The sequence below is a fragment of the Metopolophium dirhodum genome, chromosome 3 (assembly GCF_019925205.1).
Source record: "Metopolophium dirhodum isolate CAU chromosome 3, ASM1992520v1, whole genome shotgun sequence".
In the NCBI taxonomy this organism is placed as follows: domain Eukaryota; kingdom Metazoa; phylum Arthropoda; class Insecta; order Hemiptera; family Aphididae; genus Metopolophium; species Metopolophium dirhodum.
In genome coordinates this window covers 4,472,904-4,499,870 of record NC_083562.1, presented here as the reverse complement: position 1 = coordinate 4,499,870, position 26,967 = coordinate 4,472,904, and the positions used below count along the sequence as shown (strand labels likewise).

Here is a 26,967-nt window from a genome sequence, read left to right as displayed (position 1 = left end):
AGTAGTAGTAGTAGTAGTAATAGTAGTAGTACTGTAGTAGTAGTAGTAGTTCGGACGTGTGTGCGAGTGTTATTTCGTATTTCTCCTGCGCAGAGCCCGAACACATCCGGGGCGTACGAGAGCGCGCGCGCCGCCGGTGACGTCACGGCCGCCGTCGGTATCGCCCCGGTCGCGTTCCCTCCTACCGCACACCCAACGCGGCGACCGACACCAGTTTTACACTGAACGCGGTTACTGGTACTACACAGTCCACCTTTCGCGCACGATCCCACTACGACACCAGTGCGACTACAGACTACACATACAACGCTGCCGTGTTGTAGGTACTACAGTGGTTATATTTTCTCTCTCACACACACACGCGCGCGCGCCGGGTCGCATCGCATCGTTTTCAGTTGTTTTCCGTCACCAAACGGCACACATACCGCCGATCGTTTTTCGAAATAAAAGTATTCTGTCCGTCGCGTCCGACAGACAATATCCGACGGCACCCCACGTTTCGTTGATACGATACGTGGAAGAGAGGCAGCGAGCTACCGAGTGAGAGGTAAACGGAGCGGAGTTGAGCGGCAAGTATCCCGGCCGGCAGACCTGAGCATTTCATTGGAAACGCGGTTATCGCGGTATCCGTCGGAAGCGCGCGCGTTACTACAGAGTAACCACCGTCGCTTGTCCGGGTGACATACGCACCGCACACGCACTCACGCACACATACACTCGCCGCGTCAGGAGCAACGCGCCGTACAACACGCCAAACGTGTCCGTTATTGAATTTCTCGTCGACGTAACACCGACATCATAACCAAAATGGTGAGTGACAACAATTATTCAGCGTTATTATTACAACTATTATTGTTATTATTAGTATTATTCGTTACGATAAGGCTTGGGCGGCCAGTCGGTGTCCGTTAAAGCAAAAATATATAATAATATTACCCGAAGGTGGCGGCGGCCGCGACCGTTGTTGCCCAGGCCGTTTATTTTTAGACTGACCGTTATGATTTTTTTTTTTCGGTTTTCTCGTAATCGGTTTGTGCCGTTGGTGGTCGTCGAGACGGTCCCAACGCTGCCCGCCGCCTTAGTCGTCGCCAAGGTGTCCAACATGGCGCCGCCGCCGTAACGCGTGCCTCATTTGTGGCGGCGGCGGCGGCGGTGGCCGTTTGGAAAACATTTTCATTAATCATATTTTTCTCCGATTCCCCGTCCGGCCCCCAAAACAATGGGACTTTTTATTTGTGCGGTTCGTCGGCCGGTGGCCTTGACCTTTGCGCGCCGCCAAGATTTTGTTCTCTCGCGTAGGTAGGTTTATTTATCGCTGTCGGGTTTTTTTCGTTCGTTTTAATTTAACACCGATGACGACGGCAACGATGACGGCGACGACGTGGTTTTCTGTACAGTGTGCCGCACGGCGCTAGTCAAAAAATTCTCGTCGTCTGATATGGTTTTATTCATTTGTCGACTCCATAAACGTCGAAAACGTGCGCAAACGCCGTCGTGCATTTTTATTATTTGTCGCGCGACGACGACGCGGTGTGTATTATAACAATATAATATTATTAATTCCCCGGCCGCCGACCGGTGAGGCGGTGACCACCACGATAGCGACCGTTTCGGCGTCATAGTGTGTTGGGTGGGTGGGTGGGGGGGGGGGCGGTAAGGCATTCTGGTGGCGGGGCCCCTCTGTCTGATGCTCGGCGGCGGACAATCCCAGAATGTGCCGGGTCGGGTCGTCGATAACTCGGCGGCGTACACAATAAAAATAATAATGGTCTGCCTATGTAATATTATTATTATTATTATTATTATTATAGTCGTTTACGAGTCGAGTAAAAAAAATAATAATAATAATAATAATAAACCGGCAATAAGGTAGTACTTGGCGGCGGTTCGAGTTTTTTTTTTCCTTCTCAATTTTTTTCTTTCCTCATCCGTCGCCCGCACCCACACGGTCATCGCATCGCGCTCGCGATTCGTGTTGGTGTGTAGTAGTACAACAACTGTGTAGTGCAGTAGTCCCCCGTCAAAGGCGGCCCCCGAACGCTATCTAGCGCCGAACTTCTGCGCGTCGACGGCCCTCCTCCTCCTCCTCCTGTCCCCTGACCGTCGTCGAGCCTTCCCCTTTTTACCTCTCGATAAAACCACCACCTTACGCGAGACCAGGATTTCGCGCGCGTCCCTAGGGCGTTTCTTGTGCCCCCCCTCCCCCCACCCCGGTTAATTGTTTTCGTCTTTCTAGCAAATTCCCCCAGCGACGACAATAACATGTCATAGCGAGCTTTTGGACTAACACTTCTGGTTATGACCAATATGTGTGTGGACTAATCTTTTTCGAGTGATTTTTCAACGGTCGCGAAAAACTAGAGGAGAGCTTCCATTTTTCAAAAACGATCGATCTTAATCATAGAACCGACAGCTATTAACTCTTAACTAAGTTCACTGCTAACTTTTTGAGTGCACTCTTACAACCGAAATATTTTTACTGTGGTCAATTTAATATTTTATAAGTCCTATAAATAATGTTTTAGTTTTGTACTACCTACCTATCCAATTAAAATTTATAGTTGATTCATTGATATTTGGGTTGATTATTTTCGTTAAAACTTAAAAACAAATGCCCGGCTACAATTAAAACAATGATCTTCTGATAACAAATTTATATCGTGGGGCGATGGGGATATTTTACCTGTTAAAGGTTATGACCTTGGCCTTTTCACCTCTGATTGAATTTTTTCCAATTTCTTGTTGTGTTTTTGATTCTGTTGACTAGAGCTTGTAACTGCTTTGGATCTTGAGGTTCAACATAAGTTCATAGATACCTTATATGCCTACTTACTTTTGAAATGTTAACCTACATAAGTACCTGGGTACTCAATTAGATTTATTTTTCATTTTCAATCTATACTCTACCTACCTACAATTAAATCTACCATGTTAATCATTCGTAGGTTTTTATTATTATTTCTTGAGTATTTAAATAAATTATCATCGATACTAGATAGGTGCTATTTTGTTGTGTTACCTATCTTATGTATAGAATCTGTAATTAAAATTCTAAAGTAGTACCTACTTAAAATTATTATTTATTAGGTACTATTAAGATAGTTAACACTTAACCGCTATCTTAATACCCTCACAAATTAAAACAAAAAAAATTATCAAGTTTTTATGATAACTTTATTACTTATAGTTAAATGTTATATCAATAAATATAAACATCATTGACCTAGCTATAAATTAAATAAATGCCAATTAACATTGTACCTACTTGTTTGTTTGTTTGTTTTTTTTTTTTTTTCAAAAGTTTTATTGTGATAGCGCCAGGAACATTTTAGGAATATTATTAAGATCTTTTTGCGCATTTATAATAATATACATATTTAGTGGTTTAAGTTGATCTAAGTGTTTATCAATATTATTAATGTAAATCAAGCTATTATCTAATCTGTTACTTATATTAGTATGGCCTAGTTTATAAAGACCTACCTACTGATGATAACTATATTGTTAATATTATGATTCTTATGCATATTTTTCATGATTACTTGTACAAAATGATTGAATTAGGTATTACCTATTATTATTTACTGTTATTTGTTAAATACCTATATAGGTAATTTGGTTCTGGGGTAGTCGAGAAGGTACATTAAATATCTCCTTAAATAATCTCATGGGATAAAAATGTTTTTAGTTTTCCCTCTTCATTAAATTTACTAAGTATAGGTACCTATTTTTACATATAATTAATAACAATTATATAAGTACCTATGAATAATAGCAATACATTTTTACCTCGATTAACTTACGATTAGGAATGCCTACTTATATAATAATAGGTATTTTACCTCCATAAAATAAATTCAATATTTGAAGTTTTATTTAATTAATATGTGATAAATTTAGGCAAGTAGGTAATTATTTAATAATAATTCATATTAAGACATTTAATGGTCCAAGTTACATTTAATTGATGTTATATAGTTTTCATAAATTATACCTATCTTAATCTATGTATCTTATTCTAGAAATATGTAAATTTATTTTATAACTTAAAGAAATCATTAATTTTGTGATAGGTAGCTTATATTTTAGTCTGTTTTAAGTTGTAGGTACATTGTAAACAAATCATCACAATAATTATGTTGTATTAGGTACTAAAAAAAGCAAGTGAAAAATAGTTGGGAGGGTTAAAAAAAAAATTAGATATTTTAATAATGTTAATAAGATTACTAATTCTAAAATGTATGTTATTAAATAATCTAGGCTGATCAACTAACAGAAGAACAGATTGCCGAATTCAAAGAGGCGTTTTCGCTATTCGACAAGGACGGAGATGGTACCATCACCACCAAAGAACTTGGAACCGTCATGAGGTCTTTAGGCCAAAATCCGACTGAAGCTGAACTCCAAGATATGATTAACGAGGTCGATGCTGATGGTAATGATACATTATATTATAATATAGTATATATTTTTTATTTTTTTAACCAAAAAATTTGTTTACATTTTCCATAGGCAACGGCACGATAGATTTCCCAGAGTTCTTGACTATGATGGCCCGCAAAATGAAGGATACCGATAGTGAGGAAGAAATCAGAGAGGCTTTCCGTGTATTTGATAAGGATGGAAACGGCTTTATTAGTGCAGCTGAGCTGCGTCATGTGATGACTAACCTTGGAGAAAAGCTCACCGATGAGGAGGTTGATGAAATGATCAGGGAAGCTGACATTGATGGTGATGGTCAAGTCAACTATGAAGGTATTAAGTGTGAAGTTAGATAACCACGTATTATGATATTACGAAAATGTTCACAAAATATGTTATTATAAATGCTTATAGAATCTGTGTATATGACATTATAATAGGGGAAGTGACTGCAGGGTTGGCAGAGAAGTGTATAACACATATTTTGACCTCTTGTTGAATAAAGTATAGTAAAACCGTTAACATTATTAGTATCGACAGATTCTATTGATTCATACTATATTATGGCCCACAAAAGGAGGAAATTCGTTTTTACTTAAGTGAATGTTCCAGTGCTGTTTTCCCTACTCAGACAGTGGGTAGAATGTAACAAAGATCAACATAGATTTGGGGATACGCAAGTTCAAAATTTTTTTTTATTGAAGCTCGGGTTCCTCTTCTTGTAGGTTGGGTATATAATATGTAAACAATAGTTGGTACAAATTTAATAGAAAAAATTTTTAAAAATAATTATTTACCTATTTCGACAGAAGACAAAATCCTGCACTAAATGATTAATTAATTATTTTTTATTTTATTTTAAACACCCATTACAATTTTGAATATTGACTTATACTATAGTAACAGTTTTTTTTTCTAAAATGTATTGGTAATATAGGAATTATATATAGGAATTTATACATTTCAAAATATGATAGATTATTAAAACATTTAAAAGCCTTGAGATTAAACATTATATTTAACCTAAAAAATATAATATTATGTATTATTTCAATAACATGCATCTACTTAATAAAAATCATGAAAATATTTTTCCAATATAATACCTATAATATGAACATTTTTATTTATTTGGTGGTTAAACTTTAAAAAGTTTTACAATACATTGCCCATATAATTAAAAACAATTAATTTATCTACATTTTAAATGTTGAAATAATTCTTATATTATAAATGTATAACTCAATGTATTTATATATATTTTAAATTACTCTTTTACTTTATCTGATGGGTAGTAATGGTTTGATATTCCAAATATTTGTTTTGAAGAATTGTATAGGCTAAATAATTTGTCAGGTGTATAAAATATTTTGGTTCCACTTGCCCGAGTTGCAATTACTTTTATGTAAAGTAATAAACTATTGGGTGGTGCTTGATTCAAAATTTCTTATGGTAATTAAAAATATATGACCATAAAAAATTGAAAGTTTGTTTGATTTATATTAATATGTGAATGAAACATACTTTGTAATTATATTTTGTTAAATAGCTTATCCCGTAAATTATTCTGAGTTAATCATGTATACACATTTTGTTATTAACTGTATTGAGTCAATATCAATTGGATTTAAAATAATTGCTTTTAAACATATTTTGTTGAAAATTGTTGTTATAAATTCTTAGAAAAAATCTGAATTTGTTTGTACAAATCTGTATTATGGTCATTCCTAGTCTGTGTTGATCGTATCAACAATTTTTAATTATTGTACTAAAATTAATAGGGTACTTAGTGAACAAAATTATATCAGCTTCTTCTTATTATTGTGTTTTAAATTGTTCAGAATGTTCAGCTAGCTGACATCTACTCAATTAAATATTTATACAACATTAAATTAGTAAATTAATTTCAATTAATATGACATAAACGCCCACTATAGAAAATAACATGTATAAAAGATTAGTAACTTACAGACAGTATTTATTAATAATAATTAATATGCTTTCATAATGATACCTACTAAATTAAATTTGTTTTAATATAATTTTATTATTAATAATTAAAACAGTAATTTAGTTTATTCACATTGAATTGTTTTCAATTGCTTATAAATATTTAAACACAATTTTTGTTTGGTAATTAACGAGTTAAACGCCATAATATTTAGTATTAAAGCATATAATGAAATATTTTAGTCAAGTGAACTATTATCTTTATTAGTTTCAATTTAGAAATGTTTGACATATGTAGCCATTAGCACTTACTAATTGACAACACAGATAGTTAGGTGTTTTAGTTTTTTTTCTTTTTTAACTTTGCAGATTTCCATACTTTAGCTCGGACCATTTTTGTACGTACTGTGACTGTGGTCAGTGCTCATATCTATATTTGTGTTTTGATTTTTTTTTTTTAATTTCATCATAATTACACATGATATCTTAATTCGTTGAATTGTGACGTACCATCATTAATATGTTATCAGTATTTGATTGACATCATCAACCTAGAAAACCCCACCTATTATACAAAATGTATGATCAACATTTTTATTGTTTACGTGGTGATTCCGTTTCTAGATATATTATGCATGTAGAAATAATTGATTGAAGTGAGAATTTAGATGTAGTCTTGTGTTAACGCATGAGTGTCACTTCTATTTAAATACATATTCCTATTTATCTTTGTTTACTTTCCTTTGTTCCTTGGTTGTGTTTCTTTGTTTTTAGCATACATTTTATCGGTGAAAACCCGAATGCAAAAGTACCTTCTGAAAAAAACATCACAAAAGAAATCAAAAGGCAAAAAGAACACTTAGAAACATCCATGCACCCCATTTCCTGTACTTTGGCCATTCAATTTTTTACAAAACTTTCTTTGTTTCTAATTTATTAGGTAGAATTTGTAAATGATTGTAACCAACTATTATACTATTCATACTTAAAGTGTTTGTATTAAACTTATGCAATTGTTTGTATTTTGTTTCAGAGTTCGTGACCATGATGACTTCTAAGTGAAATGTGTTTCATTATTAATTATTATTATGTAATTTTTTATCATAATTTTTTTTTTCAAAAAAAAAAAGGAAGAAATTAACCTGCATTTTTTTTTTTTTTGTTCGAGTAAGCTTTAAAAAGATAATGTTATTATCGAAAAGTAAACAAAGATTAATTATCTTTTTACCACATGTGGAACTCTGTGAACTTTTTTTTGTGTTGAGATATTCGTTATACTATCATCTATATGGTTAATTTTTTTTCAATTTCACCAAAATCAGTTCTTTTGTTTGGCAGTAAATCTGCCGTGTAAATTTTGTAAAAAAAAAAAACAAAAAAAAACTATCCGACGGCAACGTGTTTTTTCTTTTTTAAATATTACAATTTTTTTTTTCAGTTTTTGCTAGCAATGTTTTCATCTTAACATATTATATTATTATACATAAAATTATGATAATATGATATAAAAATAATAATAATAATCTTAAGTATGAAAAATTATATTATAAATAATTTGTTGTTTTACACTTTAAAACATAATTTTAAAATCTTGTAATTTTTACGATTAATTATAATCTCCAGTGTTTTAGTAATTTATTATTATTATTATTATTATTATTATTATATAAATATTAATTATTAAATATTAGGGACGTTTTCACATTCCTCACTCACCGATAAAGTTAAAAAATTTTTTTTTAAAACGAGCTATAATAAATCAATCAACGATATTAAAAACATTTTACATACTATTTTGGCATGATAATATTTATTAGCCTATTACAAATTATTGTAATTTTTTTTTATGATTATTATAATTTTTAAAAAGTATACAAAAAGACACACATTAAACGTTTTATTTCTTCACTTGTAAAAAGAGAATTGAAATTTTTTTTATTTAATCCTCAATTATTTTCAATTTTTATGGTAACATAATATTATAATATGCACGTCTGCCACACACGCATACACACCCACATCCATTTGGTTAAATGTAATATGCAAAGAATACACTGTATTGATGTATATACTATAATATATATGAATACACATAATATATTTTATTGTTACTATACCATTTCTTGAGACAATACTGTATACATGTATACTGTTTTGTTTCACCTTAACCTTTGTGTAATAGTCAAAAGTCAATGGTATATCAAAATATTTTGTGGTGTCGGACGTGAATAACTTTGATTTTTTTTTATACATAAATACTTAATGTATTCGAAATAAATTATTTATTAATATATGTTTCTGCGGTGCATGGTGTATGTCGACAATTATTTGTTTCGTTTTAATTAAAACGTCTTCGTCTATAATGGAGAAACATGTTCAGATGAGAATGAATACCAGTACAGAATTGCCATGTGTACCGGATGATTGCTGCCATTTACCGACTTGAGCTTTTTCCGTTATCTCTTCACCATCCTGCGCCTGCAGTATTATAATAATTGTTAGTTTGAAGCGCATTAGTGTACTGAATTTGAATTTTTTTCTTCGTATATATTATATAATATATATATTTTTTATTTATTTATTTACTAGGTTATTTTATATTTTAATCTGTTTTACTAGACTTTTGTTTGATAACTACAGTTGTCCTACTTTTTGTCTAATAAACACATTTTATCATTGTTTACTTGTTCTTGGAATGGTATGATAGCTGATTAAACACCTTAGTTGTAGTAAATAAAAAAGTAATAAATCTAACTGGAGTTTTAAGGAACATTTAAAACGAAAAGCAGTAAGCCGACTGGAAGTATATTGGCTATATTATTATACCTACTAACAGTACAAAATTCTTTTTTTTTCAAATCGGAACCACTGTTATCTATTCTGTTATTGTTAAGGAGATAATCTTTTTTGAAAATATTGACTTAGGGTATTTAAATCAAAATTTAAACGAGTAGATTATGAGTAATTTAACTGTATTTAACTAATGGATAATATATTAGGTTTGGTAGATGTACGGACTATTATGATTTTAAAATTATATAAATTAATATTAATTTATCAATATTTTATAGTTTGTTAAAATTGTCCGAGTATCTATAATAAATACTAGATTCAATGTTATGTCTATTTTAAATTTTATTAAACTAATGATAAATCAAAACGATCCTTTAATGGTATAAACAATTTTAATGATTTGAAATGGTCCTTATAAGTACACTTAAAAATTCCGATTCCGAAAATGAGAATTTGAATAATTTATTAAGAAAAATGGGGATGATTGATGCTTTGGTGAATCATTGTGTATTGTCTTCTATATTTTAATACGCTTACTTACTTTCTTTTTCGTTATTAATATTTCATTTAAACTTAGGATTTAGAGAAATAGAATTAGATTTTAGGTCCTCCCACCCATAGAAAATTCCTGATCATTTTCTACATTTTATATAGGTACCTATTATTTATAGCATATAACAACAAAAGAAGTTTTTATTTAATTGTTAGGTAAGTTGTTTAAAATGATAATCACCTGAAAAAATGTATTGGTTTGAATAACGAATAATCAACTAAATAGGTGCCAATAGCCAATTTATAACATTAAAAAAACATGAACTACCTACTTACTAATACCTTTACTACTTAGTATACACATGGGTAGGGTTATAACCACCCTGAAATGTCTTCCTTTTACAAAAAAAATCTTAGTTACAACTATTTCAATATACAGAGTCGATCAATTGTTGGTCATTTTTCAATATATATAAGATAAATTGTTAAATAATATCAAAGATGTCAATCATAGCTTCAGTTTTTTGGATAATTTAGAATATTGCTAAATGTCTGTCATAATCGTCGTATGGTCTATCATTATATATCATCGTTCATCGATTATTACCACGTTTATGTCGACCTGAAGTTGCTCTATAGATGTCCAGGTTTAACACCCAATTGTTCTAAATGTAGACTAAATTTGAAACCAACTATAATTTGTTACAACCATCAATTATATAAAAACAGTTTAGAAAAAAAATAATTTAAATTATATACTCAAGTAAAACCTTAACCGAACTAAAATCCTGCGTACGGTACTGCGGCTAGTTCATAATTAAATCATATTATTTATGAATATCAGCTTAGTAATTAACAAATGTATAGATAATATTTGAAGTCATTTTAAGATATTCAACAACAACTGAGATAGGTATAACAATTACCTATGAGTTATGACCTATCTATTATGTCTGACATAGGTCATTAGTTTATGATTTTAAAATCATAGACCATAGTACACAGGCACCTAATAATTAATATAAAATTTGGCTATAGGTATAAAAAGCATACAATCGTAAAAATATAATATATAATAATAATATTAATAATTTTATAAAAATATTTTATTACATAGGTACCTGCCCACCATTTATGTACTCAGTTACTGAGACGCCTTACCCGCGTGCAGTGTTGGGTAGTAACGTAACGTAAATCACAAATTACTGTAACGCAATTAGGTACTTTTTCAGTAACGCGGCAGTAATTTCATTACATTTTACGCAAGTTTAAAAAAATTAATTTTTATAAGTAATTTCTATGACTAACTATAAGCTAACGCGTTGTTTTCCACGTTATTAAAATAATAGTTTTAAATGTACATGTACCTGTCATAAAAACAAGCCAATAGGATGATATTCCAGAAAAATTAAAAATCAATTATATTTATTTTTTTGATTCCCTTAATAGTTAACAATATTATAAAACATTCCAGGAATAAATGTTATCACTTTTTTAGCCGAAAGAAAAGAGTTCAGCTTAAAAATAAAATGTAATTCAAATTAATTATGATTTATGACTTAAGACTCCATAGCCATATAGGTGAGATGATTGTATATTTGTTCACAATAGGTTTATTATCACTAAGTTCTATGATTGTAAAATATATATACATAATAATTGAATCATATAAATTGAATTAAGCTAAAAAAAAATGACTAAAAAAAGTAACGTTATTTGTAACGCACTACTTTATTAATGAAAAAGTAATGTAACGTGATAAAAATAATTTTAGCTAAAGTAAATATAATTTAAATAAAAATATTTGAATAGTAACGAGTAACGTAATTTCATTACTTTTTAAAAGTAAGTTACCCAACACTGCCCGCATGTGTTGTTTCCGCCTTACAAACATACCAATTTTACGCTCAGAAATTCAAGTTTTATGCCGGTAGCTTAAAAATTAGAGTGAATCGACCTATTATGAAACTTGATGGTAAGAATATTATCTTTGTTTTGTTGGAAGTTTTTTTATGATAATTCAGTTTTTAAGTGAGTTATTATGTGTATAATAAATGTAAATCAAAAATGCTCATAACTCACTTAAAAACTGAATTATCGTAAAAAAACTTCCAACAAAACACAGATAATATTCTTACCATCAAGTTTCATAATAGGTCGATTCACTCTAATTTTTAAGCAATGTCGGAATTAGAGTAGTCTATTTAAGTGATATTAAACATTTTCAATTCATAATGGTAAATGTATATATTTGAATTTAATTACGTTTCTTGAATACCTACCTTTAAATTATTGTTTTTAAAAATTGATTATTATCTGTTATTGAAATTTACCATTAATCGTCAACCATCCAGTCAAGTACGATTTTATTATTTTAATTCCAACCAAAGTTAAATAGGTAGTAGGTACGAGGTACCTACCTACCTACCTCCTAATTTAAGTAAATTCAATTACATCGTGTGCTTTAAAAAATATAATAATTATCAATAACACTTGCCTTACATAAAAACAGGCGTGTACTGGCTGGGATGTTGGGATGCTACAGCATACAGCATCCCTTGCCCTAAAATATATTTGCCCAATATTATTTATTATATATTTAAGGACTCTAGACACCTAATGAACAGCAGATCGTAACCAACCAACGATAATTAGTACTCTATAATATTGTACAATTTTTATTGAAAATCTGTTGTAACTTGGTACTTTACGGTGTACGTTTTTAACGAATATTCAATATTTTTTTAAGACAAAATAAAATATTTTAATATTTTATAAATGATCTACATGTTGTAAGTTCGCCCCAACAATTTTTGTTATTTGCCCTTTAAATTGTGTGGCATCCCGTGCCCTGTTTTACCAGTCCGAGCCTGCATAAAAAGACATTTTTTTTTTTGGTCAGGTAAAAAAAAATTGGCGAAAAGATGATAATATTTAACCACCGTCGTCGTTATTACAGCTGTTAGGTTATACATTACGAGCACGTCAAATAGATTGTACATAATCCTTATATGTACGTTAATGTGGACTTGCAGTGTTTGGAAGGACCGAGTTTCAAAAGGAACGGCCGTATCCGGATACCTGGAACGAATTCCTTTTTATAAAAAATGAACTAGTTCATTTTTACAAGGAAAAATAAGAAAATTGTTCGTTCCTTTCTAGTTCTAATAATTTACATAGATAAGGATGTAAATAATTATAATTAAGATATATTTTTTTTAATGTGTATAATGTATATTGCAAATTAGTGATCGTTATCGACGTTAAGACAATCGACATACAAAATAATTATTAAATTATAAATTTGATAAATGTTGTCAACATTTGAACTTTAAATGCTTATAAAAAAAAATTGTGCATAATATGTATTTTTAATATTTTTCAACTGCTATTAGAACGATATAACAGGAGCCTTATATTAAATTTTCACACTTTTATACGCAACAAATAACATTTTAGGGGGACGAGGTGGCCGAGCGGTCTAACGCGACGGATTCGGCACAGCCGGTCCGAGTTCGATCCTCGACCACTGGGCGGCATTTTTCTCAGTGCAAGTCACGGTGTCCGGAGAACAAGTGCCACCATCCCCCCACCCCGGGGCACGGCAGAAACCTACAAGTGCCACATTAGAAATTCTGCCAAACACACACGTGTACCAACCTACCCAATATAAAAACCTACAGTGCCCTCCCCACACCCAATGGCCTGTTGCCGCGGGTTACCCAATAAAAAAAAAAAATAACATTTTATTGATATTTATAGAAAAAAAAATTAAAAAACTTGAAAACTGACAATGTCCGTTAACAGCTCAAAAAGAGTCAAATTATTTTCAAAATTTTATTGTGTATAGAAAATGCTAATACATATATTCAGTGAAATTTTCAAGTATCTACAGTCATACGTTTTTTAATTACAACAAAATAAGAAAATCGTTACATGAGATATCGAGTGAATATCAAATGTAAAAATATGAATTTCAAACGCTCATAAAAATTAATTTTACTTTCTTGTAGACATTTTTTTTTTGATAAAGGTAGACAAACTTATGGATAACCTTGTATTACATTTTCAAATCTTAGATTTAATAAGAAAAATTTTTATGAATTCTCAACTCAAAATAATTTGTTAATTTTCGTGATTTTTTCATATTTTGTCAAAATTTGAACTTTAAATGCTTATAAATAAAAACTGTGACCAAGGATTTTTAATTTTTTTCATCTACCTTTGAAACAAAAACCTAATTTTGACCCTCCAAAGTACCGACTAGATTCACTTTCCTATCAGAAAAGATACTGTTGAAGAAAATCCAAGCACTTTTACTGTCCTAAAAGGTGATGACAGACACAAAAAAAAATTTAAAAAAGGTGGATAAGTGGATGTCGCTCTGCTGTGCAGTAGGTTACAAGTGGGTTACTGTTACGGATGGTGTGAAATTTGAATTCAATGATATAATATCATCATTGTATAAGAAAAACGATTCTGAGCGAAAACGGTCAGTCAGCCTCTGATATTACCAAGTATATTTGATGATATTATTGTGAACTTAGGATGAGGGAAGAATGGAGAGTTGCAAAAATTAATAACAATAATAAACATTTGACAGTTTATTGAGATTTTGCGTTTGGTATACAATCAGTTACCTACATTTTTAAATAAATTTCTTGGTTTCTTTTTTTGGTTATTGTGTTCTGTTAAATCAGGTCGACCTATAATATGATATAATTTAATGAAATTTGTAAATCATTAAACAATAAGTATGTTGCAGTTAATTAAGAAGATACCTAATTACTTATAAATTGGCCTTCAGAAGTATTTTTTTCTAATCTGCTTTTAAATTTTAATACATTTTCATAAGAAGAATCACCAAACTTTGTAGTGTTATTTACCATTTACCATTATGCTTTCTATATCTTTCAAAACTAAAAATGATTTTTTTTATCCATTTCTTCTTTAACGAATGTATCCACTATTGTTTTAATATTGTTTTCATCACTAACTCTTTTATTATATTCCATTACTCTATTAGGTTTAATACCTAGGTAACCAAAAAATCTAAAAAAAAATTATTAACACAGTTATTTTTTACAGACATTTTAAATTCAAATTCGGACAAAATTTAACAAAATCTCGAAATTTATCAATTATTGTAATTCAAATTGATATAGGTAACTAAAGATTGAAAAGTTACTTAATTCACAAAAATATCATTCAATATACTTAGTATTAGCATAGACGGACTGAATGTCTTAGCTCAGATTCGTTTTTCTTATTCAATTTACTCAATTTTAAATATATCATTGAATTCCAATTTAACACCATCCATTACAATGACCCACTTGTAACCTACTGCACAGCAAAGCGACACCCACTTGACCACCTTTTTAAAAATTCAGTCTGGCAGAATGTTGACTAAATAAAGTGGACTGAATAAGTATCATAACTTAATGTTACTCTCATAGTCAAATATAAATTAAACAAAGTTTTGGATATACCTAAGCATTTATTTCATACCAATAATATGATAGTTTACAAATAGTATGATATTTTTTATGACCGGCACGTTCAAACAGTACTATAGTAACTTTACAGTACCTTTTTCTAACATTTTTTTAAACATTTAAAAAATATTTTATTGCTACTTGGGGTAATACTAAAGTAATTAATAATGAACTAAAATATTAATGAGGTCATCAAGAATATCTAAAGTATCAAATATAATACCTAACTTTTTTTTTAAGTTATCAAAAAAATCATTTTTTACATATCTATTTTTAGCAACTTCGTAAGGTATTTTGTAGAAACTTTACTTTTGTTAATATCTAATGTGTGATAATAATTAAATTAGTATAGTGACATGGGGCCGCATTCATCGTCGATGCTTAAGAATAAGTATTGCTTAAGATAATTTTGGTAATTTAAAAAATAAAAAATTTGTGATAGTAACTAAAAGCAATGCAAAGCAGGTCTGAAAACAAATATTCAATGCAAGGAAGTAGCTACCTAGTAAATATGATGTACACAAATAATTATATTTATGAATCAGAATTGTAATCTAAATGTTTTGTGATACTATTTTACAGAAAAAATTATGTTTGCCACCATAGTTCTCATCATAAAGTTGACAGAACGTTAATCAAAAGAGGTAAATCACAGAATACTAATTATCAAGCAACTATTACAAGTTTAGTGAAGATGGACACTGTATCTACTAGAAAAAGTTACCCTTTTGTCAAGGTGGGTAAAATATTAGTAATTACATTTAAGTTGTAGGTATGAAAATATTGTCTAATGCTGAATTTAAAAATAATAATATCATCAACTAAAAAACATGAAATTAGGTACTATTTTTTTATCTCAGTAGTAGGCACATCTAGTGATGTAAGAAGGAAATTTCAGTTCAGGAATTTCCAATAGAAATTTCCAAGGAAAAAATTGAACCATTTGTACAATTACATACTTTTTGTTGTGATAAAATAGCAATACCGCGAATGCAGAATAATATAGGTAATACTGCGCAAATATTAAATACCTCTTATCATTACATCTGTACTTATTAACTATGTTGAAAAACAAAACATTTAAATTAATACAAATTGTACAGTACATTATTTTTAACGCTATGAATTATACTTTAAAATGCAATAAATATTTCTAATTTTTACATGCTTTCAGTAAAAGTAAGTTTTATTAAAAAAAAATCTATGATGCATAGTTTTAGGAAAATATTATATGCACAGACTTCTGAAGAAGCACAAGAAAAATATGTTGAAACTATGAATATAAAAAGTAACTATCCTATATGGCAAAAACATATCACTGTTCATCACTGGAAATACAAAGAAAACTGGTGTTTAGCTTAGAGGGATCATACTAATATAACTTTTGCAAAGTATCAGTGGGAATTTTTAAGGAAAATGTATTAGGTCCTATGAAAGCATACAATGTAATTTCATTGATTGACTTTTGCTGTACAAAATTGGAAGAATACTAATTTTCAAATGGAAGAAATTCTACTGCTCAACTGTTTTTTAAAAATGTGATTAAAAAAACTGATTATATAACCAAAGAAGAAATTACTGTAGAGGTAGACAATAAAGAATTTTATGTCCCAAGTGAAAAAATAAAAAAACTATGTACTGTGTTGAACCAAATATTGGTGTTGGATCATGTGAAGCAGGTATTCATAGACAATTTTTAGACTAAAATTGGAGTTAACTTTCCTCCAGTAACCATAGAAGACAAATACTTAATGGCAAAACTGGCATTAGGTGAAAAAGTACCAAATAAGACATTTTATGATGGCTTATTACTTACAGAAGTAATCCATGAACTTGTCACTTGTATCACATGACATTCATCAAGATATTGATTATGTTGATGATGCAAATAAAAAGTCTTCAACAGAAAATCCCAATTTAGAAGAACGTAATTGTTTATCCATATTAGATGAAATTACTCAACAAATGTCTAATAATATAAAAAAAATATGGAATTCAACAAAAATGTATTAAAATTAAAAAGACTAGATAAAATACATATAGAAGGGCAGTTTAATACTTTTTTAGCAACAGCGGGTACATCATCATTACTCTTAGATATACAGATGGAGTGTCAATAAAAGTACAACCAACAACAATAGCTAGGAGAAGACCAAAGGATTATTGGAGGAAGTAAACGTTTGCTTGTAGGTACAATGAAGATACAACATAAAAATATAACAATAACAATTTTAACAATAGCATATTTTACTTTAGGTAGACCAGCAACAGCTGATAGTAACCATCCCAAAAAGAAGCCCAGAAATTTACAGCATAACATTAGAAATCGTGTGACTAATGCAAAATCACATTAATTAAATAGTATATTATGTGTTAATATTTCTTATAATAATATTAAAATATGATATGATTAAAAGATAGGTATTTAATATACAATATGTTAAATAATTTGTATTCTAGTTTTCATATTATATTCTTTTAATGGTACGTACCTAATCAAAAGATACATAATATATATTGTGTGAAATAAAAAGAAATAATTGAATATTATATTTTTTAAACAACATTTTAACCTTAAATTTAAGGTAACATCTGGTCATATTTAAAGTACTTTTAATATTAATAATGTTTAAATAGTTTAAAAATTAATAAGATTAATTCATTAAACTCAATATAAATTTTAGTACTATATAGCTGTCCGTTGCTGATGACAAAATTATTATTATTGTAGATACAGTATCTACTGTAATCACAAATTTCACTTGAGCATTGCAACTTGTGCTTTAGACAGTCTACTTGACTATACTCAGTGGTTGATTTGGAAATAAATAAGAAGGGGGAATCTGCTGACTTTGGATGAACGAGCGTTCCACTCAAAATTAACACCTCCCTCTCCACCCGTCAACCTATCACACCAAAACAATATTAAAACTATTTGAAAAATGTTTAACAGAAGTGCTTGGATTCAAACATATACTACCTTATCTTTTAGCAAATTCGATCAAGATGGAGATCACTTTAGGGAGGTCATTTTTCGATTTTCTCAATACTTATTTAATGTCATGGGAAAAACCACCGACAAATTACAAAAAACCTGCTGAAAATGGGATTTTAATCTCTAACGGATTGTTTATCAGTTATTACAATAGAAACGAATAAAATAAAAATAACGATTTTAGGTTTTTTGTTGTAATTTATAATATTAATTCAACCTACAGGCTATAATCAAATATAATAACAATATAAAATATTGTGTACCTATTAAGTAAATTTGGCATCAGGCATTTACAAATTCACTAGCTTATGTTGCGTTCCCAGTGTTCCGTTTCAAAAAAATCGAAGGGGTACGCTAAAAAATAAATTTAAAAGAAAGGGGGACTCTGTCCCCCTGCGCACCCCAAAATCAATCACTGCCTATACTAGATAAATCTACTAAATTTGAACGTACTTGGTTACTTCTTAATTTGTTTGAATAATTAAATTGTTAAAAGAAGAAGAAAGATTACTAGGATTTAGTTTAAGATTCATTTTCACAAAAGTTCAAGAATAAAAGAATATTGGACAACTCATGTCTCATAAGCATTAAGTACAGAAAATTGAACTTAAAACAGATAACACAACTTAGAAAACAAAACCTTTCTAATCATATTAGAGAGTATTGATGTGACTAAAAATAGAAATAATTTAATTGATAAAAATATTTTAATATAATTGGAGTTAACTTTCCTCCAGTAACCATAGAAGACAAATACTTAATGGCAAAACTGGCATTATGTGAAAAAGTACCAAATAAGACATTTTATGAGGACTTTTTACCTACAGAAGTAATTCATGAACTTGTCACTTGTACATGACATTCATCAAGATATTGATTATGTTGATGATGCAAATAAAAAGAGTTCAACAGAAAATCCCAATTTAGAAAAACGTAATTGTTTATTTACCTTTATTAGATGACATTACACAGCAATTGTCTAATAATATAATAAAATTATATACCTACTAGTTACATGGTCAAAAGATGTATATTATAATATTATAATATGTTAAAAATTGTACGTACGGGTGTATTTTTTTCCGTGAGGGAACTTACACATGTACCCACTTACCTGCTATATTTCGTGTGGGTACTTACTTAACGAAAGTGGTTTTTATTTAACTGTTAGGTAAGTAGTTAAAAATGATAATCACCTGAAAAAAATTCCAATTAAAAACATCAAGAATTTATTGATAATGAATAACAAATAATCAACTAGATAGGTGCCAATAGCCAATTTAAAACATATTAAAAACCATGAACTACCTACCCACTAATACTATTACTACTCGGTGGCGTACGTAAGGGCAGGCTTATAACCCCCCCTGAAATGTCTTCCTTTTACAAAAAATTCTTATTTACAACCATTTCAATTTTCAATACACAAAGTCGATCAACTGTTGGTAATTTTTAATAGATATAAAATAAATTGTTAAATAATATCAAAAATGTCAATCATAGTTTCAGTTTTTTCAGTTTTTTGGCTGATTTAGAACATTGCTAAACGTCTGCCATAATCGTCGTATGGTGTATCATCATGTATCTAGTATATATAGGCTCTATAGATGGCCAGGCGTCCAGCTTAAACACTCAATTATTCTAAATATAGACTAAATTTGAATACATCTATTAATTGTTATAACCATAAGTTATATAAAAACAGTTTAGAAAAAAATTATGTAAATTATATATCTACTCAGATAAAACCCTAACCAAACTAAAATTCTGCATACCTACGCTACTGCTAGTTCATGATTAAAATGTATTATATATGAATATCAGCTTAGTAATTAACAAATGTTTAGATAATATTTGAAGTCATTTTAAGATATTCAACAACTACTGAGATAGATATAACCTAACCTATGAATTAAGACCTAACATAAATTTTAAATAAAATTGTTCTTACTATTATTATGACTAAAATGGGTATAAATATTGTATATAGGTGCTTAATTTGAAGTAAACATTGTACAATTAATAAAACAACAAAATTAAATCCAATTTTCAATTTTTATTATAAGCAAATTTATGAATGATATTTTCAATGTTATTATAAATATTTTTATTTGTGAATGCATAACAATAAGCTAGACCTGTCTACCTTTCCTCGCTCATAGCTCAAGCTTAACCATGTTTTCAGTAAATGTAGAGCAGGAAAGCTCCTTTCCACAGTAGCAATAAAAGATATTGGGATAGTGATTTGGATTTTAATTAATAAAGACAATACTTACTGGAAAACAACTTCAATCAAAATTCTCTAGTTGTGGTGTCAGTATCGTCATTGCCTGAAAATGGTTTGAATGTAATGTTTAATATAAAATAATACTAATCACAATAATAGCAAAAGTCAACGGTCCACGATTCTGGATATAAAAAAGCGTCTTATGCTCTCACACAATTATTTTATGAAAACATATTATTCAACCAAAAAATAGCTGAGGGGGTGACGAGCGCACCCTGAGACACCCCTCTGGATCCACCAGTGGTTAGACTATAAAAGAATTGGGTTCATATTAACAATTTTATAAAAATACTTTATTATATAGGTACCTGCCCACAATTTACTTACTCAGTTAATAGTTATACGAGTATACTTGTATATAACTACAATTTTTTCTGATTTCTAATTTTAGGAAATGAGAAGCAAATTGAAATGAACTACTTTAATTAACAATACAACAACTGGTACCATTGAATTTAAGCTGACGTCAATTATGAAAATAAGACGCAACAAATCCTACGTAGGTAGGTACATACTGTAAAAAATTAGAATTTTTTGTCGGAATACGAAATGTGTTAATCGTCACGAGCATTGTCGGAATTAGAGTAGTCTATTTAAGTGAAATTAAACATTTTCAATTCATAATAGTAAATACATATATTTCAATTTAAATACGTTTCTTGAATACCTTGAAACTTATTGTTTTTGAAAATAGATTATTATCTGTTATTGAAATTTACCATTAATCGATAACCATCCAGTCAAGTACTATTTTATTATTTTAATTCCAACCAAAGTTAAATATATAGTAGGTACCTATTAATTTAAGTAAATTCAATTACATTGTGTACTCGTGTGTACTGACAAACACAAGTATTATTTTCATAGATTCGATACAGTATGATTTAGGCACCTATGCATCAAACTATCAAGGATAGTAACAAGTAAATACATTTTAAAAAAAATTTATTATACAACTTTAAAAATATAATAATTATCAAACGTTTGCTTTGTATAAAAAGACAGTTTTTTGGTCAGGTAAAAAAAAATGGTGAAAATATATAACTTGAATTCAAGTGTCGAAAACATGAGGGCCATTTCGGACCGATATTTGGCGGGCGTATTCAGCGCATTCCGAGTTGCTGTCTCTTGTCCTATACAAGAAATCTTCAATGTCCCACTCACACCCTCTCTCGTAGGCGTACACCAGACAGTCAAACTGCTCATTGTACGCTGCGGAGTTGCACGTACTCTCGTCCCAGGGACACCCGTTTTCTCGTGCGTAAGTGAGGCACACCAGTTGCCCATTCAACGCGGCGTAGCTGCACGTCGTCTCGTCCCAGGGACACCCGTTTTCCCGTGCGTAAGTTAGGCACACCAGTTGCCCATTCAACGCAGCGTAGCTGCACGTCGTCTCGTTCCAGGGACACCCGTTTTCCCGTGCGTAAGTTAGGCACTCCAGGTGACCGTTAGACGCGGCGAAGTGGCACGTCGTCTCGTCCCAGGGACACCCGTTTTCCCGTGCGTAAGTTAGGCACTCCAGGTGACCGTTCTTCGCGGCGTCCTTGCACGTATACTCGTCCCAAGGACACCCGTTTTCCCGTGCGTAAGTTAGGCACTCCAGGTGATTGTTCATCGCGGCGTTGCTGCAGGTATTCTCGTCCCAGGGACACCCGTTTTCCCATGCGTAAGTTAGGCACTCCAGGTGACCGTTCATCGCGGCGTCGCTGCACGTTGTCTCGTCCCAGGGACACCCGTTTTCCCGTGCGTAAGTTAGGCACTCCAGGTGCCTGTTCATTGCGGCGCTGCTGCACGTCGTCTCGTCCCAGGGACACCCGTTTTCCCGTGCGTAAGTTAGGCACTCCAGGTGACCGTTCATTGCGGCGTCGCTGCACGTCGTCTCGTCCCAGGGACACCCGTTTTCCCGTGCGTAAGTTAGGGACTCCAAGTGACCGTTCATCGCGGCGTCGCTGCACGTACTCTCGTCCCAGGGACACCCGTTTTCTCGTGCGTAAGTGAGGCACACCAGTTGCCCATTCAACGCGGCGAAGCGGCACGTCGTCTCGTCCCAGGGACACCCGTTTTCCCGTGCGTAAGTTAGGCACACCAGTTGCCCATTCATTGCAGCGTAGCTGCACGTCGTCTCGTCCCAGGGACACCCGTTTTCTCGTGCGTAAGTTAGGCACTCCAGGTGACCGTTAGACGCGGCGAAGTGGCACGTCGTCTCGTCCCAGGGACACCCGTTTTCCCGTGCGTAAGTTAGGCACTCCAGGTGACCGTTCTTCGCGGCGTCCTTGCACGTATACTCGTCCCAAGGACACCCGTTTTCCCGTGCGTAAGTTAGGCACTCCAGGTGATTGTTCATCGCGGCGTTGCTGCAGGTATTCTCGTCCCAGGGACACCCGTTTTCCCATGCGTAAGTTAGGCACTCCAGGTGACCGTTCATCGCGGCGTCGCTGCACGTTGTCTCGTCCCAGGGACACCCGTTTTCCCGTGCGTAAGTTAGGCACTCCAGGTGACTGTTCATTGCGGCGCTGCTGCACGTCGTCTCGTCCCAGGGACACCCGTTTTCCCGTGCGTAAGTTAGGCACTCCAGGTGACCGTTCATTGCGGCGTCGCTGCACGTCGTCTCGTCCCAGGGACACCCGTTTTCTCGTGCGTAAGTTAGGGACTCCAGGTGACCGTTCATCGCGGCGTCGCTGCACGTACTCTCGTCCCAGGGACACCCGTTTTCTCGTGCGTAAGTGAGGCACACCAGTTGCCCATTCAACGCGGCGAAGCGGCACGTCGTCTCGTCCCAGGGACACCCGTTTTCCCGTGCGTAAGTTAGGCACTCCAGGTGACCGTTCTTCGCGGCAATGCAGCACGTCATCTCGTCCCAGGGACACCTGTTTTCCCGTGCGTAAGTTAGGCACTCCAGGTGACCGTTCTTCGCGGCGTTGATGCACGTCATCTCGTCCCAGGGACACCCGTTTTCCCGTGCGTAAGTTAGGCACTCCGGGTGACCGTTCAACGCAGCGTTGCTGCATGTAACTTCGTCCCAGGGGCACCCGTTCTCAAAGGCGTACCTTAGACATTCTAGATTGCCCGATATCGCCGCCAGATCACACGCCTTACCTCTGAAACCGGTCCATCCAGGCACGGTGTCCCAAGGGACGCCAATCTCGTGTGCTAGTTTCAGACAATCGATGTGCCCGTTGAACGCTGCCTTCTCGCATATGTGTTCAAACATCTCGTCGTCGAAGGCGAACAGAGACCGCTCGAACATTGTCTGCCTATCGTTGTGCTCGTCTTGGATTTTGTCAACTTTGAATAATTCTAACAGCGACTCGCAACAATTTTTCATATCGATGTCCGGTGTGTCCAGCGAGTCAAACTTGTCGCGTTCGATGTCGTTGCACGCATAGTACGCCATTTTCGCCAGGCTGGGTAGTGGGTACATTTTTTCGGTTTCCGACGACGTCCGCTCAAAACGCGTACAGTAGAGTACTTATTCTATGCGTAAATTAACGAAAACTCGAAATGATCACTCAAGACATTTAAGAATAAGTACCTACCGATAAAATAATACAATTAACAACTCGCGAGTTAAAATAATGATCAATGATAAAAATATTATTGACAATAGATGCGTTTGTTCGCAAACACGATTTAGCAAAATCAGTAAACCGTTAGAAATCTAAGATGGCGCACGAATAACGATATTGAAAATCCGCGGTAAGGAGTAGGTACAATGTACAAACAACTCAAGTTATTTCGATAATTAGATTATAGAATATATAAAAAATAAAATAATTTAAAAACCATGCAAACAATTAACAAGAACGAACTATGAAGTAACAAATAGTAACTACTAACAAGACATTGAAGACAAACAAGTAACAAAAAACTTCAGTCTACGGATGCTGCGGCTTGGTACAAACTACAAAATATGACATAACCTATAATGTTTATCGTGATAAAACCACACAGGTATCGTGGATACATGGAATATTACATTAAAAGTTGATTTTATTCCATGATATTATTGGCATACTCCATTCCTTTGACCGGGACCACGTCACCACGATAGGAAAAACCGTTTCCCAAGTTTCCGTAAAAGCCATGCTGGTTAGACGTATTTTGAGGTTAGAAAGTATTATTATGATATGGCCACAGAACAATATTGAATAGACACTCGATCAGCTGGCCGGGTTTGTGTATCCCTACGGTATGAACTATTGGACTCGAAAAATTGTACCGTATCCGTAATCAGATTAGATATTGGTAACGTGTATCCATATTTGTTGCGATATTATATAAAACGGAAACTATCCATTGACCCGGACGACGACTGTTTTAATTTATTCAAAGTTTTTTATGGTTGGTATTGTCAGTTTCAGTATAACGCCATACATTTTGCTATGAAATATGAATTAAATATTATAATATTGTTATTTGACATTTTTCAAATCTATCTAATACTATAAAATCACAAGAAAAACAGCTGATCTATAGGGAATTCATGGTGGAATAAATTAAACACCGCTCCGTTTCCCCAGTCCGCCGGACCGATCCCGTCGATTCCCTATAGCGCGACCAATCGCGTACCTTCGCAGCGGCGGCGGCGGTCGGTTTTTAAACGTTTTCGAAAAATGTTACGCTTTTTACGTTTTTCGACTTTTAGACATTTTCACATATAGTTCGTTTGTTTTAAAAGCCTCGTGGTTTGTACGCGATATCGGTCCATAGCCATCGCAATCGACGCCAGCGTAGGTCGTTATTATCGCTTTTCGTTTCGTCTTTTCAATTGCCGTTTGTGCTCTATTTGTTAAGTTTATTTCTTTTGAACCCCGTGAATACGCGGTTTGTACACTTAAAAATTCGCGTTCACGAAATGTCAGTCGGTCTTCGTTCCAACGCACAAGTGCACAATTAATATATACTGTTTTTTTTTGTTTTGTTTTTTATTCAATAAATATTGCATTATGTGATTGTAGACGTATTGTTTAGTCCTTAATAACGTAGCTGGTATATTGCTTAACGTAAACACAATTAAATAAATGTATTATTCAAGCATACATAATAACGGTCAGATAAGTGAATAAAATACAATTAAAGTTTAAACAGTGTGTAGAATTATGATACATAGAATTATATACGATTACATCGACGTATATCGAATATATTGGTTTACGTCGCTCCGTAGACACACAGCTTAATTGTTGAAGTTTTGACCATGATTCGCATCACAAACTGTGGCTCGATAGGTTAGGCGTAGGTGCCCCAAACGTAGGTTGATAGGTAGGTCCGGGTTCGAAACCGTGGTAGCTCTGTTCGGGCGGCAACGACTGTACCGTGTATTCACAGACACGGCCGCCCGTATATTGACTTTTTTGCATTTTTTTCACGTTATATTTCATAAATAATATAATAATATACATGTTAATTTTACATTATATGACTGTATATTATATATTATGTACCTATTCGTTATTTAAATTATTAGGAATTTAACACATATTATTTTCTTTAAATTGTCTTTATTTTTCGTAAGTTATTTCGAATGTTGTGTGATTGGGTTTTTGGAAAATACTATTTTTTCTCTTCACTTATAGCAGCTATACATACTAGACTTATTTTCTGCAGCACATTGTTCGCTATCGACTAAGTCGGATAGCCTACCTAGCTGACGAACTTTAAAGTTAATAGATTTTGACTTGATATGACTGACTTTCTAGACACTCCAACACGGTTTTCGACTTTACACTTTTTACATAAGAAAAAGTACCGGACATGCGACGGCACATACATGACGGATTGCTCATTTTGGTTTCGTCTTAGACGGTGCTGACTGACTTCCTTAACACTTAAACATGCAGGTTTTTTTTTTTTTTTTTGATATAATTATATATACATTACAGGTACATGTTTATATCTATTGTATTGGTTAATATAATATTATTTATCTATATGTTATTTTTTTTATGAATTATAATAAATAGGTACAATATATTATAGTTATAGTTTGTATTTTTCCTAAATTATTTCGTAAGTTGTATGATAGGGTTTTCACTTATAGCCGCCCAACGTCAGGTCTGCAATCCACCGCAGGTGGATTGCCTACTTGATATGCTGTAGCACATTGTCCGCGATCCGACGAATTCGGATTGCCTACCTAGGTGGCTAATTGGATGTTAATCGATTTTGACTTGAGATGACTGACTTGCTAGACAATCCAACTCGGGTTTTGACTTTACACTTTTTATATAAGAAAGAGCACCGGACATGCGACGGCACATACCACTCTATCCGCCGCAGGTGGATTGCTTATTTTTGTTTTGTCTTAGATGGGTAATGACTGATTTGCTGGACACTCTAACATGCAGATTTTCGAATTAACATTTTCTTACACGTACAAAAAAAGCACCGGGCATACGCTGGGGGGTAGTATCATCATTGAATTGCCGGTTTTCATGGGTCATGGGAGATTTCTAGACACTGAATCTTGACTTTCAAACGTTCCCACCTTCGAAACGAGACCGCCAAAGAGCCAGGCTATATCAGAAATT

The 26,967-nt window shown here is 32.8% G+C and overlaps 2 protein-coding genes and 1 pseudogene across 2 annotated transcripts; 2 read left to right on the top strand and 1 right to left on the bottom strand.

Moving 5' to 3' along the window:
• The first annotated feature begins 209 nt into the window (after positions 1-209).
• LOC132941966 (calmodulin) lies at positions 210-9,055 on the top strand. Its single transcript, XM_061010233.1, has 4 exons — positions 210-810; positions 4,261-4,435; positions 4,513-4,755; positions 7,406-9,055. The coding sequence occupies exons 1-4, from the start codon at positions 808-810 to the stop codon at positions 7,432-7,434; spliced, it is 450 nt and encodes a 149-aa protein (XP_060866216.1). The 5' UTR covers positions 210-807; the 3' UTR covers positions 7,435-9,055.
• A 7,303-nt stretch (positions 9,056-16,358) lies between these two features.
• Positions 16,359-17,509, top strand: LOC132940301 (uncharacterized; annotated as a pseudogene).
• Positions 17,510-21,488: 3,979 nt separating this feature from the next.
• On the bottom strand, positions 21,489-23,858 carry LOC132942195 (uncharacterized). The gene has a single exon (XM_061010512.1). It carries the CDS (start codon positions 23,856-23,858, stop codon positions 21,489-21,491), a length of 2,370 nt encoding a protein of 789 aa, XP_060866495.1.
• Between the last annotated feature and the right edge of the window lie 3,109 nt (positions 23,859-26,967).

Excerpts from the sequence above, each read along its gene's own strand:
- LOC132941966 (XM_061010233.1), top strand. Across the intron at positions 4,436-4,512 it reads TAACGAGGTCGATGCTGATG|GCAACGGCACGATAGATTTC; the intron begins GTAATGATACAT and ends CATTTTCCATAG. Across the intron at positions 4,756-7,405 it reads TGGTCAAGTCAACTATGAAG|AGTTCGTGACCATGATGACT; the intron begins GTATTAAGTGTG and ends ATTTTGTTTCAG.
- LOC132942195 (XM_061010512.1), bottom strand. The coding sequence starts at position 23,858 with ATGTACCCACTACCCAGCCTGGCGAAAATGGCGTACTATGCGTGCAAC.